Source organism: Neofelis nebulosa, chromosome 14 (genome assembly GCF_028018385.1).
Source record: "Neofelis nebulosa isolate mNeoNeb1 chromosome 14, mNeoNeb1.pri, whole genome shotgun sequence".
NCBI classification, from domain to species: Eukaryota; Metazoa; Chordata; class Mammalia; order Carnivora; family Felidae; genus Neofelis; species Neofelis nebulosa.
Genome location: NC_080795.1, coordinates 27,641,190 through 27,657,511, shown reverse-complemented (window position 1 = coordinate 27,657,511; position 16,322 = coordinate 27,641,190). Strand labels below are relative to the sequence as shown.

Here is a 16,322-nt window from a genome sequence, read left to right as displayed (position 1 = left end):
GACAGACCCTCCACTTGCTTAGTGTACAGACTATAGAGGGCTTCATAGTTTCAGTTCTAGGGGAAATGGGATGTAACTTCATTCAGGTTTCATTCTGTTTGCTGGTTCATTTATTCATTTTGTTTCTGTTTTTGCTTAAATTGCCTTTTTTTCTTTTTTTTTTCCTTCCTCTTTCTTGGGTACAGAAAGGGAAAAATTTATTTTAATTTTTTTATTTTATTTATTTTTTAAAATATTTTATTCTATTTCATTTTATTCTACTTTATTATATAGTTTTTAAAAATTTTTTCTTACCTTTTTTTTTTCTTTTCTTTCCCTTTTTTTCTCTATCCTGTCAAGCTTTTTTCAACAAACAGACCAAAACACACTTAGGATCTAGCTCCCTTTATTTGATTTTTTTGTTTTGTTTTTAATTTTTATTTTTTATTTTGTTAATTTTTTTTCTATCCTCCAAAATGACAAAACAAAGTAATTCACCCCAAAAGAAAGGACAGGAAGAAATGACAGCCAGGGGCTTAATCAACATAGATATAAGCAAGATGTTTGAACTAGAATTCAGAACCACAATAGTAAGAATACTAGCTGCAGTTGCAAAAAGCATAGAATCTCTTTCTGCAGAGATAAGAGAATAAAGTTTACTCAGGACTAAATTAAAAATGCTATAACCGAGAAGCAATCTCTAATGGATGCCACAACATCAAGGATGGATGAAGGAGAGCTGCAAATCAGCGATATAAAAGATAAAATTATGGAAAATAAGAAAGCAGGGAAAAAGAGGGAAGCAAAGGTAAAAGATCATGATATAAGACTTAGAGAACTCAGTGACTTATTAAAAAGGAATAACATCCAAATCATAGGACTCCCAGAAGATGAAGAGAGAAAAAGGGGCAGAAGGTTTATATGAGCAAATTATAGCAGAAAATTTTCCTAATCTGGGGAAGGACACAGACATCAAAATCCAAGAATCACAGAGAACTCCCATTAGATTCAACAAAAACCCACCATCACCAAGGCATATCAAAGTCAAATTCACAAAATACACAGACAAGGAAAGAATTATGAAAACATCAAGGGAAAAAAAGTCTTAATATACTGATTTTCAAACTTTAACATGAATATGTCTCCCCAAGAATTTTGTTAAAATGCAGATTCTAATTCAGTATGTCTGGGTGAGACCTGAGATTCTGCATTTCTAACATGTTCCCAAATAGTGCTGACATTATTGTTCTATAAACCACAATTTTAAGGACCAAGAAATTAAACTACTTAATGTAAAGCAATGGTTTTTACCTTGCTTTTATCTGAGGCTTAATTTTTCACTATTGGAACCCTTCTCCTTTAAAAAGAAATAGGATAGCTAACATTTATTGAGACATCATCATGGGTAAACTCAATGTAATCCTCATAAGAACCCCACAAGATAGATACTACCATTACAATCACTTTACAGATAAAGAAAAGTATAGATTAAGTAACCTGTCCAACACAATATGGTAAGTAACAGAGTAAGGGTTAAATCCAGGCAGGCTGCTCTTGAGCCAGCTTTCATTTTTATACCCACTATATTACATTGCCTCCAAAACTTTCAATAAACAATTGATAGTTTAACTGTCTTAGCTAATTAAAGCCAATATAATCATATATCTGGAAGACATACTAAGAAAAACTTCAAATAATGGTTTATGTACATTATTCAAATTTCACTATTCTTGACTTAAACAGTCACAGACTGAAAAACAAAGATGGACATTAGATTTTTCTATTGTCAAATAATTTTATTGTAAGATTAATTGCCCCACTGGGAAATGTTTCCCTGTAGCACAAGGAGAAGTCATTATCACTGAAGTAGAACCCATACAATGAGGTACTCAAATTTTTACTATTTCACTGAACTATTTAAAACTACGCCCAACAAAGTATGTATGTGATTTATTGTTAGCAATATAACACATCACAGGTAGCATTAAGGAGAGATTATTAAAGGAGATTCACTGCTTTCAAAGAAAACAAGCTGACAATGGCTATACATGGAGAGATGAGGAACTAATCAAACTTCCCCAGAAAACATAAGATCACAATTAGGGACAATCAAAATAATCAGTCTCTATTATACTAAGGTATCTATAAATTATAGCTTTACTTTTGCATATAGGGATTATACTACTGATATGACACTTAAACTTATACACAGTACCTAAGTTATGTTTGAAGTAATTAACAATGACTTAAAAAGAATATGTGAAAACTTTTAAATTATTTCCAGCCTACAACTAAGCAATTGGCTTTCCAATGCTACAAAAACCTCAGTGTAATAGGTTTTTAGACAGTAGTTGGTTTCTTCTTTGCAGAAGTTTAAAATAAACAATTTTCTGATCATTTATAAACTGAAGACATGAAACAATTCTCCTTAATTTTCAATCTTAGCACAACAGATAATTACAATTTTTTTTTCAATATATATAGCAGGAAAGTCCATACTATTCAAAAAGCTATGTAATTACCCTAGGTTTAAGAGGCTTTACTGTTGGAATATCAGTTCCTTCAGCTCTTTGTCTGCTTGAATCAAAAGTCTTCCGTTTTTTAGTGGCAGTTTTCTGGCAAATAGGTCCATGTTTTTTCTGTCAAGATGAATAAATGCAATATATCATTTTCTTTTCTATAGAAGGGAATTCTAAAAAACTTTAAATTGCCATTTGAGACCAATTTAAAAACTGGAAGATGAAATAAAAATAAAACATAAATTAAATAAATAAATAAAACATAAATAAGATATATTTTGCTTTAACTAAAACTGTTAAAAAGTATATATGATGCATGCTGTAAGTTATCTTTCTCAAGAAAGTACAATTACTATATACAACAAGAGAGTATAGAAAAATACTCTTCCAAAATTTTATTAAGTTATTGAATATTCTAGTTTTTATACTGCTGAGAATAAGGAAATGTAATGTAACCAAATTGAAGCTATTGAGTGAAAAAAAAATTTCCCTTCATCACTGAATACATGAAAATAGATACTAGAAAAAGAATGTAAACAGAGACTGGATTAGCGTGAGGATCACAAAAAATTAACAGAACAGTAGTAGTCTGGGCTACTAAAATTATTAACATAACAGTAGTAAGTTAATGTAAAGTTAACACAAAATGATAGGACACAGTGGTCTGATTTCCTTCACAATCATCTATTTCTTCCCTTTTGGAAATCAAGTTCTCTGCCTTTCTTTACCAAGGATTTTTCTTGAGCTGTCTAGCCTTCCACTTCTATAGTTTTGTGTTTTTTTTTTAAATACAGCTGGCAGCTCATTCATTTAATCTTTCATGCATTCATTTCAATGGAAGCTCTCATAACTGATTCCAGTTAACCTAATGGATAAATAATCATTTCCCCTCCCCTAAATAAAACACGTTAACAAATGACATCAGTGCACTATATGCACTTTTTTTACTTCTGTATTTTGATAAACACTGAACAAGCTAGAACTGTTGAACTTTATCTGAGAAAAGAGGAAACCTCAGAACTGGTTGGTTTGGTATCATGGAGCCTCTTATATTTTCAATACACAATCAGAAATCAATTGTTCTATATACGTTTTTTCAGTTTTCATTTTCAACAAGCACTGTAATTATAGCTATTAGAATAAAAATCTCTTAAATATGAAAAAAACCAGAAGTGTGGTTAACAGGCAACTTCCTAATAGATGTCTATTCTCACATTGAGTTGTATGTGTCAAAAGTATGTAGCGCTTATTCCCAAATAGTGATCACATTATTTAATTAAATAAATAAATGAGGGCAAAAAGGGCAACTTTTTTCCTATGTAAACTGAGCTGAATGCTTTGAAAATAGTTTGAAAAACAGTGAATTGATAATAGAAACAAGAAAAAAAATCACTAAGTGTGGGCTAGATGTTTTTATTTTATTATTTTTTTTTTTTTAATTTTTTTTTTTTTCAACGTTTTATTATTTATTTTTGGGACAGAGAGACAGAGCATGAACGGGGGAGGGACAGAGAGAGAGGGAGACACAGAATCGGAAACAGGCTCCAGGCTCTGAGCCATCAGCCCAGAGCCTGACGCGGGGCTCGAACTCACGGACCGTGAGATCGTGACCTGGCTGAAGTCGGACGCTTAACCGACTGCGCCACCCAGGCGCCCCGGGCTAGATGTTTTTAAAGGACAAAGGAAAAAAAAATTATTTATAAGAAGTCCATAGTCTGATGGACATTTTGGATCATTAAATCCTCACTTTGCTTTAAAGAAACAAACTGGAAATAGTAATAGACATTCTGGATTGTGGCAGAACTCTAGCCACAATTAATTATTAATTAATTAAATTAATAATTAATTAAATTAATTAATAATTATTAATTAAAATATTAATAAATGTATATTTATATTTAAAAGTAAAAATCAAGTATTTTATTAGTACATAGGCATTTTTTCCCTTATTCTCTAGTTGGCTATTTTTATATTAAAATCAATTAAAAGTGCTTATGTTTGTGTACATCAAATATCTAAAAGTATCTAAAGAATGCATAATATATTTTAGGTATACTTTTAATCGAAAACAATTTTTCTTCAGAATATTTCAAATATATTTAAAAATTAAGAGAACAGTGTCATGAACTCCTATTTCCTCATCAACAATTACCAACAATTCAGCAATCTTGTCATCTATACTAGCTTTTTTTCCTTAAGTACTTTAAAGCAAATCCCAGACATCATATCATTCTGTCTTTAAATACATTATTATGCATTTCTCAGAGTTTTTGTTTAGTTTTGCTAATATTCCCAGAGAGGAACACTTTAACACAGTAGTTCTGAAGACCAAACTCTAAAAAAAAGAGACCATTCTGGAAGAAAGATCTAGATGAAACTGGTATCTTTAACAAAGAACACTGACCAGTATATCTTTTAATTATTCCACAGAGGTTCTTTCTGTAATGGCTGTCCTGAAGTATCAAACAATTACAGATCTGCCATAACCCAAACGAAAAAGGTACTCACTAATGCCACTGGAAAGAATGTTCTTCCACAAATCTTGCATGGTAACAATTCTCCAACTTGGACACTTCCATTTTCTGAAACAGAAAAGAATTTTTTTTAATGTTTATTTTTGAGAGAGAGATAGAGTGCGAGTGGAGGAGAGGCAGAGAGAGAGAGAGAAACAGAATCAGAAACAGGCTCCAGGCTCTGAGCTGTCAGCACAGAGCTCCATGCGGGGCTTGAACCCATGAACCGTTAGATCATGACCTGAGCTAAAGTCAGACACTTAACTGACTGAGTAGCCATCTAGGCGCCCTTAGAAAAGAATTCAATCAGTAAATTCTTTGCTCAAATTGTGAAAGTTTCAAATTTCAATGTCTTCCCTTGGTTTCATATACAAGTTGTGAATTCTTGTGGAAAATGACTTGTTTCATTTTGGAATAAACAATATTATTGATTAAAATGGGCACAAGATAACCACAAGTTATCAGTGGTCAAAAAGGCCATGCCAAATACTGAAGTCATGATTTAAGGATAACCAAACACATATTGCTGGAGATATGTAGTTTTCTTTAATTTTAACCAAACCAATTTGTTATATTATCTGAACTTATAGGCTATCTCTCCTGTAAATTAACAAACGTTAAAAACCAAGTTTATCTTGGGGTGCCTGGGTGGCTCAGCTGGTTAAGTGTCTGATTCTTGATTTTGGCTCAGGTCATGACCTCAGGGTTTTGTGAGTTCGAGTTCTGTATGCTGACCGCACAAAGCCGGCTTGGGATTCTCCCTCTCTCTCTGCCCCTCCTCTGCTCGTACTCTCTGTCTCTCTCAAAATAAGTAAATAAACCTTAAAAAAAAGTTTACCTTAAGGTTAATAATACGTATTATTAATCCTCAAAGCATTAAGATATAACATTGGTGATCAGTGAGGTGGCTTCCTGAGATGATCTAAGGAGTCTAAGATAAAAAGAATCTTGTTCTGTTTAACACCAGAACAGGAAGTATAATGCTTTAAAGAAAAAATCATCTAGTTACTATGCTGCCCTTATTATATGAATTGTTCATTATTTTATACATACAATATTATATTAGGATTCAATGGAGATATTACAATTGAGATATTCTGACAATTCATTAAATAAGGAACAAGTAGCTGAGACTTTTACTCAATCAAAACTTAATACATCTATCACGCATTTTCATACAACACATTTTGTTACTAAGTTGATTTAAAAAAAAAACAACTACATTCTTTGGAATTCTACATAGCTGAGTCAATTTGTCATTTTATTTTCTAGCCAATCATCAAACCTAAATTTATTTCCATATCTGTAATTTTCTAAAAATGATACTTGAACCTGTATCTTAAACATATTTTCTGCTGAATATTTTACTGATTGTTTTATCACATGAAAGACAAATAGAAGCCACTTTGTTTTAGAAGTAACCTAAATAAGTTCATTAAAAAAGTACGATTAGGACTTCATATAATTTATTCCAAAACATTTAGTGAGTTCACAGAAAACTAATAGAAAATCAAAATAGAAATTTTTGAGAATACAATCAAACAGTACCAGAAAAACTGCTGTGTTCTCTCATTCTCTTAACACTCCACTACCTTATTTTAATTGTAGACAGTGACTATTTGTCATCTCAGATGGAGGCAATGTCTCTATGGTGGCAGCTAAGCAGTGGCCGCTACAAAGGCAAAGCTAAGATTTGCATGATTTGTCCTTCTCCAATACCACATTAGGTTATTTAGGGAGAGCAACCTCATTTACAGGGACTTAATTCCACTATCTAAAAAGTTGAGGCAGTTGCTGGACAGAATCCATTACATACATTAAGATAAGCATGTCTTCATAATGATGGTCAAAGTGGTATCACATGATGCATAATCTATTAAGTTGCTTATTTATAGTTTTCATATACTCAAATTCTATGCAATGATTTAAAAATTCATTAATACAAAGTGTTAAAAAGAATCACATATTTTATTTGCTTAAAAGTATATTTTAGTATCTCCTTGTTAAATAGATGACAAAGCAAAATTTTATAAAAATTAACTATTGAGAAAAATAAATTCAACCCATGGAAATAATGTGAGTGCCTGTGTGAGCACCCACAACTTGCCAAGCACATATCAAGCCATAGTGACACAGCATGAAATAACAAAATCACTGTTCTATAAAGCTAACAGTCTACATGATTTACTTCTTCACTATATCTAAGAACCAAATCATCTCCCATTTTTTAATGTAATAGCAACTACAATACTAACATATAATAAAATCCAACTCCTGGGATTAATTACAAGTTATCAAATATGTTCAAATCGTCTTTAAAGGAAAAATATTTATCTCTAAAAGGTATAAAAAAGAGGAAACCGCATTAAAGAGAAAGGATTTAAAAACAATTATCCTGAAGAAAAAAAAAATTAAGTCATTACTTCATTCAAAATAAATAAAAATATAAAGTTATAATTTCTTCCCTCTTATATTAGCTGGTCATGGAGGATTGCCCTATAATTCACAAAATATAACACATGTATGTATGTTAGTGTCAACACCTCCTTCTACCAGCAAGTCATGATAAGCAGCTTAGATTCAGTCACAAAGCCAAATTTTGTTGTAACGGTATTCATTAAAAGATATGACAGCTTAGCAGAAAAGGCACTGGTCCCAGCTCTATCACATAGAACTGTGACTCCCTGGGCACCTAAGATTAAGCTTCCTCTTGTATAAAATGAGAAAGTTAGGTTAAATGGCCTACATGGCTCCTTCTATCTCTAATATATCATAATAAATATACTATATTCATCTAATAAAATCTATCTTAAGACCACATTAGGAAGAAAAGTACATGGATGATAACATATCTCTCTTACCAGTATTAAATTAAAAAAAAAATGGTTATATGTAAGGATGATTAAACCAACTGACCATTGCAGATGGTGGAATGAATGCTTCAGGTAGCATGTGGAATGTTGAGAAAATCACTTCCATTTGTCTACATACAGAACTGAGAATCTACAAGGAACTATTGCAAAGAACATGATGTCTCTCCCCTTGTTGGAAATGTCTTCAAGAAGAAAATGTATGACTAATCATATAAATAGCTTCAGTTTAAAATTTGTTAAATGAGGATATTATCTGTTTAATCTACCTTAAAATTTAAGGGATCATCTAAGATGGTATATATAAAAATGCTTCACAATCAATGAAATAAAAAAATACTACTCTGCAGCGCATGCGGGCAAACTCCACTAATCTGTCCTGAGTGGCAAAAGCTAGCAAATTGTGAGGCTTATAAAAGTATAGTAGAGATGATATGCAGAGGGTTGACTATTGTAGCAGAGAGCAAGCACTGTTGAAAGAAGCATTCAAACTAAGGACAAAAGCAAGTAAATAAAGTACTTTAATATTCTAAAACTCTCAAGAAGGTAACCTCTTATAAAAGTTATCACAAACACAATGTTGATTCTGTTATGCATTACCATATTTAGCAATTTCAAACGTGCACCATAAAGCTTGAAACTGTATCTTCATATAATGCTGTTACATATATATGTGTGTGTGTATATATATATGTGTGTGTGTGTGTGTGTGTGTGTGTATACACACACACACACACACACATATATATATCATATAAAGATGTGATATATATGTATAAGTATGATATACATATTATATATTATATGATAAATATATAGATATATAGAGATGTGAAATAATATATTGTTACATAAGACAGTTATGACATTCTAAAATGTACATATTTAAGAAATAGGAAAGAATATTTTCAAAAGAAAAGAAGTCTTGAAATTCAGAACAGTTCTGGCCTCTGTGTAGCATGTCTATTTCCTCACCTCTGGCCACTGTTCATCTGAATGCAATCTTTAAAATAAAACCTTCCTTTTGCAGCACATGGCATCTGTTACACACCACCTTCTTCCAACAATTCTTTTCAAAATTTAATTACTTCCAGGTCAATAATCTCTAGTATCTCCAAGATTTTTCCCGTTGAGCCCATCCTAGATTTCAACATTTCAACATTCACACTTAACCTACTCACCACACTCACACTTAACCTACTCACTCACCCTCCACTCCTCTTTAGTCCATCCCTCCAGTTCAGCAAAAACCACTGTTGAAACAATTTAGTAAAGGTCCACATTTGACTCTTAAAATGCCCAACCACCCTCTCTAACCACACATTTCTACCTTCTACCTCTCTCTAAAGCACTTTCTTGATCTCAGAGTGATTTGAATTTTCTTGATAACCCATCTCTGGTTGCACTTCCCGTCCTACTCAGTCTGAACCTGACTAGTCATTTCCATTTTGACCAATCACCCTCAAATCCCTTGCTCCAGGGTCACATGTTTGGAAAATGCCACATTAAATAAATGGGTATTCTTAGGGCAGAACTTCCTCAGTCTTAAAAAAGAGATTAGTATATTATTATTTCCTCAATGGAAATCCTTTCTCATCAAGGAGATATTTTAGGACCAATGTCCTGAGTAGCACATTTTTTTTGGAACACTGGCTTACATTTACTGACTAGCTCCTCTCTACTTCCCTTTCTCTCCCTATCTGAATTGCAGGCAAATTTTATCAGGCCTAAACACTATATTAAAATAGATCAATTTGTTGATCCACAAGTATTTGCTGAGCACCTAGCATGACACAAGAACTGTTCTATGAGGTAAGCAAACACAGATGAACTTACAGAGCTTCTACTCTTCTAACAGGGAAAAAATAAAAGCAATGAAATATATAAAATGTCAGGTGGTGATAAGCACAATGTAGAAAAACAGCAGAGTAAGGAGAGAGAAGACAGTCACAGTGCTATGTGTGTTTGAAAGTGGGCGGGATCAGGGAGAGCTTCTTTAATGAGGAGACTTTAGAGTAATGACTTGAACAAACAGGGAACTAGGGGCGCCTGAGTGGCTCAGTAGGTTAAGCAACCTACTGCTGGTCTTGGCTCAGGTCAGGATTGTACGGTTTGTGAGTCTGAGCCCCACATCGGGCTCCACATTGTCTTTCTCTGGCCTCCGTCACTTGTACTTTCTCTCTCTTTCTAAATAAATAAATAAACTTAAAAAAAGAAAAAGAAATAAACAAGGAATTAAACCACCCATGAATCTAACTGCCACATCCAGAGGCATCTGGCTGGCTTAAGTGGTAGAGCATACGACGCATGATCTCATGATCTCAGCTTCATGAGTTCAAGCTGCATGTTGAGCATGGAGTCTAGTTTAAAATAATAATAATAATAATAATAACAACAATAATAATAATAATTGTCAAATCCAAAGCCCTCTCTTCAGTCCTCATTCTACTGAATCTTTCTATAGCATGAAGCACTGTTGATCAATCCCTTCTACCTTCAAAGTCCTTTCTCTCTTGGCTTAAATGATATTTCTCCCTCCTATGCCCAAGTTTTTCAGATCTCAGAAGCTAAGTAGGGTTTGACCTGGTTAATACTAAGACCTCCAAGAATTTCTGGTGCTATAGGCTTTTTCTGGCACACATTCACTACTCAATAAATATTAGTTTCTTACCACTTTCCCTTCTTGATAACTTTTAAATCTCTTTACAGACTTCTTCCTACTCCAATTTCCTTTCCTGTTCAACCCTAAAGCATCAATTCCTCCCCAAGCTTCTTTCCACATTTTGTTACATACAGCTTTCCTGGGTGAGTACATCCACTTGCTGTCACTTATATGTCATGGCTACTAAGCTAAAAATTCCAAGTAAACATTTCCAAGTAGCCATGAGACATTTCCACTAGATAGCCTCCAAGTACTGTAGTAAAATTTCTAAAGCCAAACTCATTACCTCTTCTCCCACTCCACTTGGTCTTCTTGGTTAAAGATACTAACATTATCTCTTAGTTCAAGCTAGATAGACCTTTATATTTGATTCCTTTTCCCTCTCACATCCACCAGTCATATCTCACCTATCTCAGAAATATCTTCTAAATCTATCCTCCTTTTTCAAAAAAATGTTTATTTATTTATTTATTTTGAGAAAGACAGAGAAAGCGGGGAGGAGGGGACAGAGAAAGAGGGACAGAAAGAATCCCAAGCAGGCTCCACACTGTCAGTACAGGGCTCAACATGGGGTTAGAACTCACCAACTGAGAGATCATGATCTGGGCTGTCAGACAATTAACCAACTGAGTCATCCAGGTGCCCCTATCTTCCCTTTTAAATTCCTGCTACTTGTGCCTTAGTTCAAATCCTCATCACATATATGTATTTCCAGTTTCTTCTTTCTCCAGTCTATCTAACCTGCTGCCATAGGCATCTAATAAGACTGCCCACAACACCTTCCAAGCATGCAGTTTTACCTGTACCGAATCACTCCTAAGCTCCTAACACACTTCTTATGAGTTTACCCATCCAATAAACAAGTACTGAGGGGGCTTCCTATATACTAGGCACTTCGTTGAAAGCTTTATATATGTGACATCATTTAATCTTAATATAGTCAGGCAGGTCAGTATTTAATAGCCCCACTTTTTATAGCTGAGGAAACTGAAGGTTCAATTAACCAAATCATAGAGCTAATCCAAACACAGGCCTCTCGAACACACTGGCTATTAAAATAATCTAGTTTCCAACTCAGCACAATAAATAAATAAATAAATAAATAAATAAATAAAGGCAAGATAAATTTAAAAAGATGAAGAATTGTTCAGTAAACTAGTATGTATTTGGACTAGGGAAAACATAACAAAAAGGAAACTCTAATGGGTCAGGAATGCTTGTCTTAACTAAATCAGAGGCTACATTAAAGAAGAAGAATTAGACTTCTAATGAGGTTTTAGAAGATAGTACACTTAGATCTACTAAGTTAGTAACCCACAAAAGGAATGGGCAGCCTGATCTCTGTTAAAACTGTTAGTAACCACTTATCAAGATGTTATGAAAGAAATGACAATACTGTATTGATTAAATCTGCTTAAAGTTTATCATTTCTACATTTTAAGGATGAAAAGCTTGGGAGAGATTGGAACTCTCCCAAGTCTAGAACTACTTCTACTGGTCTCGAGTATACCTATTGAGCACAAGACTTAGGTGAAAAGGAATTAAAGGCGTTGCTCTAACTACACACAGAACACAGAAGTGCTCAGATATAGATTACACAAAATCATGAGCAATAATTTATATTTAGTTTTGAAATACAGTGTTCAGACTAATACCTCATCCCGTTAACAACCAGAAAACATGAAAGTCCCAGAAGACCAAAAATAATATAAGTGGTACATATTTTATCTAAAAATAATTTTTAAAAGAGTACAATAATCTTCAATAGAATTTTTTAGGAGCCCATATATTTTCTGGTTTTATAATCAAGCTTAGTCCAGTTACTGGTTTCAACTACAAACATGGGTATAATGCCAAACAGTACAATATTTGCTCAATTACTATGATGTTGAGCAAATTCCTGAAGATTTTCTACTGGACACTTCAATATAATGTTTATTAGATACTTAGTGCTAGATTTTAACTTCCAATAAGGGGAAAACTTTATCTTACTTATCACTGTATCAATGTTTATTAAATGAAGACATGGATAAATGAATTAATGAATGGTAACCTTAAGATTCAAACTTATGATCTTTGCAAAATGTGACCTCATAGGGACTGATTTTAAAAAAGAAGGAAAGAAGGAAAGAAAGAAAGGCACTGTTCTAACTTCAACAAAACTTCTCAGAGCTTTTGTTGTATTAGCTTAAACCACTTTTGAAATTACTAATATTCAATTACTTTTCTGTACAGAAAACCAATTTAATATACTTTAACCTAATTCATTAGAACTAAACACATTATAGTTAATGATAATAACTAATTTTGCTTAAAACTCAAAACAAAACAAAAACAAAAGTAAAGGGCAAGTTACTATTTACCATGATACATCACAAGCTGGGCCCATAAAATGTGCCCCTAATAACACAGTATATTAACATCAGAATACATGTATTTCTCCACCCATGTAATTGAGTACTATAATAGGTTTTCATTATATTTTAAAAGCATTCTTATTAAGATTTCAATAGTAATGTCTTAGTACTGCAAAAATGTAAGGTTTACTAAAATACCGACTTAATGAGAGCAGAGCTTTGACTTTATATTTTTTGCTACGTCTCCAGGGCCTAGAATGATGCCCACCATAGACAAAGTCATTAATCTAACAACAAATATTTATTAAGTACCTACTCTGTGTCAGACACTGTTTTAGGTGCTTAGCATACATAAGTGAAAAAGCAGATGAAGATATTTGCCTTAATTACAAATGTTGAATAAAATAATAAAAATCTGCAGAAAAACTGTTTTAAAGCATTTTAAATATGTTTTGATAACTTCATTAAAATTCCAGAACCCATTATGCTATAAGACCAACACATATTACAAAATACATTAAAAAATATAAGATGCCGGGTCACCTGGGTGGCTCGGTTGGTTAAGCCTCCTACTTCAGCTCAGGTCATGACCTCACAGTTCTTGAGTTCGAACCCCACATTGGGCTCTGTACTGACAGCTCAGAGCCTGGAGCCTGCTTCAGATTCTGTGCCGCCTTCTCTCTCTGCCCCTCCCCCGCTCACGCTCGCTCTCTCTCTCTCTCTCTCTCTCAAAAATAAATAAATGTAAAAAAATTTTTAAAAATAAGATGCCTCCAGGAGTCCTCTAAAAAAAATACTGAAAGTAAGGAATGCTATCATTACAATTCCTATCTCATGGAAGCTTAATGATCTCCCTAAAATAAATTAAATGATCAAAGACTAAGACCTTCATTTGCAACAGTATACTGCAGCTGCCCACAAATGGAAAATTATCAGAATTCTTATCTACCATTCTCAAGCTGTTTACTATGAGAGCAAAAGCATGAAACACTATCATACTCATCATTACACTTGTTTTTTGGTGAGCTTAGGTAACTGCAAAAAGTTACCAGTTATTACTTTTCATAACATAACCTGAAATAATTTGCTCTCTGGCATGCAACAATACAGGGCTGAATGCTTCTGTTTATTTTTAATTCCACCTGAATCTATGTAAACTAGGAGGGGGGGAAAAGAGCTAAATCAAGGCAACATGATTTTTCAATTCTGCAGGCTTCTTCTTCATGTAAAGGATTAACCACAATTTGAAAAATAATCTTGAAACTGTTGTTGCCAATGTTAGTTGGGTTTTTTTTTTCCTTTGCTGTTTTTAGGCAAACGCTATACTACACAGTATTAAATGGATAAAAATAATAGAGAAGTGAAAGAATTGGGAAAAAAGCAAAATCTGGAGTCATGGTTACAGCACAAGGATAAACTCAAAAGATAAGGAATCAATGCCGGCTCTTTCTTACAGAATGCCGGCTCATTTCTTACAGTAATGAGTAAGTCTTAAATCCTTCTGTTAATCTATTGTCCCGGCTCTAAAGCTGGCCAGAGACTCTTCCTTGGGAGATGCTCTTGGCATCCCTCCAACAGAAGATGCGGTACAAATAGAAAAACGGTTACCTAGGGAAACTGGCCAAGGAAAGTGTCAGAAGCTAGAGGCTGGAAACAGCCTAGAGGTGGAAATACACCCCGAGGCCCCCCAGGAAAGGCTAGCGGTAGGGAGCCCATGGACAATAATAAAGAATCTACTTTGCAAAAAAATAAAATCTGTCCGGAGTCTATGATTACCAAAAGGACACTCAGGAATCAGGCAAGACCAGAAGATGTTAGGAAGAGACCTGCAGGCAGATGCCAAAGGCAGTATCAAGCTCGAGGTGGAGAACCCCAGCTGAAGACCGTCTGAAGCGGGGCAGCCAGAGGATCATTAGCTTCACCGTGTCGGGGGCTGTAGAGCTACCGCCTGCCAGGGCCTCGGGAGGAGCGGCGGGGTCCACCACTCCGGACCCGCCCTCGCTTCCCCGGTACAGCTCTCCTGGGCACCCCTGGCTGCTCCGGGTCCGCTCTAACCGCCCGGCCCGTATTCCTTCACCTCCTCACCTTCCAGTCCCTCCATTGCGCCACCACCTCTGATTCCGCGAGATTCCTCCTGCAGCGCCCGCAACAGCTGCCACCACCGCTGCCGCCGCCGCCACCGCCCAGCTCCGGCTGTAGCAACCCGGCCGCACCTCCCACCCGCTAACATCCCGGGCTCCCATTGGCCCGACGCTGGAGGGGCGGGGGCTCCTGAAGGGCGGGGCCTCGTGAGGAGGCGCGCCTCTAGCAGCCCCTGCGCGGCTGCCTCCTGGCTGTGAGTTTTCCCGGCCGTCCTCCCTCCCGGTAAGCCTAAACCACTTCAGGTTGCGTAGTGCCGCCCAATGACGCCTTTGTTCCTCTGACTGCAGACTTGTTTCCCTCACAGCTTATCCTTCTATTTAGAATGTCTCAGCACCTCACGGGCAGCCCTTTACCAGTCCCTCAGTCGGTCAATGCAGGTGTGTCTTCTATTCTATCTCTCTCTGAGGACTTTAAGCAAACAAGCAAGCCAAACACACGTCCTACACTCGACTGTGCGGCGCACTCTCCATTTTCCGCTTGTTGGTCACATGACACTACCTGAGTGTGTTTCCTTACGCTAGAAATTCACACACAGATTTAGGGGTTGAGGCACTTTTTTTCCCCTTTTTTAGAGAAATCATACTTTGCGCCTGGCGTGTAGAACTGAGATTGCTCTAAATACTTGGAAATCATTTCCTCAGCATGAAAGTTTGGGCGGAAAATTAGAAGGGAAAGCCAGCCCTGCCTTCATCTTCATCTACTCTGGGCTTACCCAGGCCCTTTTAACTAAAATAGTCTGCTGGCCTCCTAATTTATGAAGTAATATCAAAACTATGATCAGGGAGTTTAAGGGCGGAATGAGGGAATGACTTAGGGAGTGAGGGCTATTTCTGTCAGAGTCCAACCCTTTTGGGATGAAGGTAATTTCGAAACCAGCTAAAACTTTTGCTTAACAGTCTAATACATTTCACCAGAACTAAATTTCTTTGAAAATTTGATTTAATAGTGAGAAACCATGTGGTGTGTTAACTCTAGTATATCCACTGGCAAGTTATCAGTATTAATGTAATTTCTGAACAAATCTTATATTAATTTTCTTATTTATCTGTCCAGTTGCCGAGTTTTCACATCATATCTAACTTTGTCTATTGTTAAAAGGATGTATCTTACAAAGCAGTAGCGTTTAGGAAACAATGGTCCTCCTACTCCCCACTCAAAGGTATTACAGTCAACCCTTGAATAATACTGGATTAAGGGTGCTGACACCTGCACAGTCAAAAGTCCACGAATAACTTTTGACTCCCCAAAACTTAATTAATAGACTGTTGTTGACTGGAAGC

The 16,322-nt window shown here is 35.2% G+C and overlaps 1 protein-coding gene across 2 annotated transcripts in view; it reads right to left on the bottom strand.

Annotated features, from left to right (window-relative positions):
• Positions 1 to 15,117, bottom strand: part of ZC2HC1A (zinc finger C2HC-type containing 1A) — a 52,893-nt gene extending 37,776 nt beyond the window's left edge. The window contains exons 1-3 of one of the 2 annotated variants that reach the window (XM_058699905.1): positions 14,986 to 15,117; positions 5,007 to 5,080; positions 2,502 to 2,618 (exon numbers count right to left, since the gene is read on the bottom strand). In XM_058699905.1, coding sequence (XP_058555888.1) covers positions 2,502 to 2,618; positions 5,007 to 5,080; positions 14,986 to 15,001 — 207 coding nt within the window. In that variant the 5' untranslated portion in view covers positions 15,002 to 15,117. The remainder of the gene's footprint in view (positions 1 to 2,501; positions 2,619 to 5,006; positions 5,081 to 14,985) is intronic. The other variant, XM_058699903.1, reaches the window with a different exon arrangement.
• Positions 15,118 to 16,322: the final 1,205 nt, after the last annotated feature.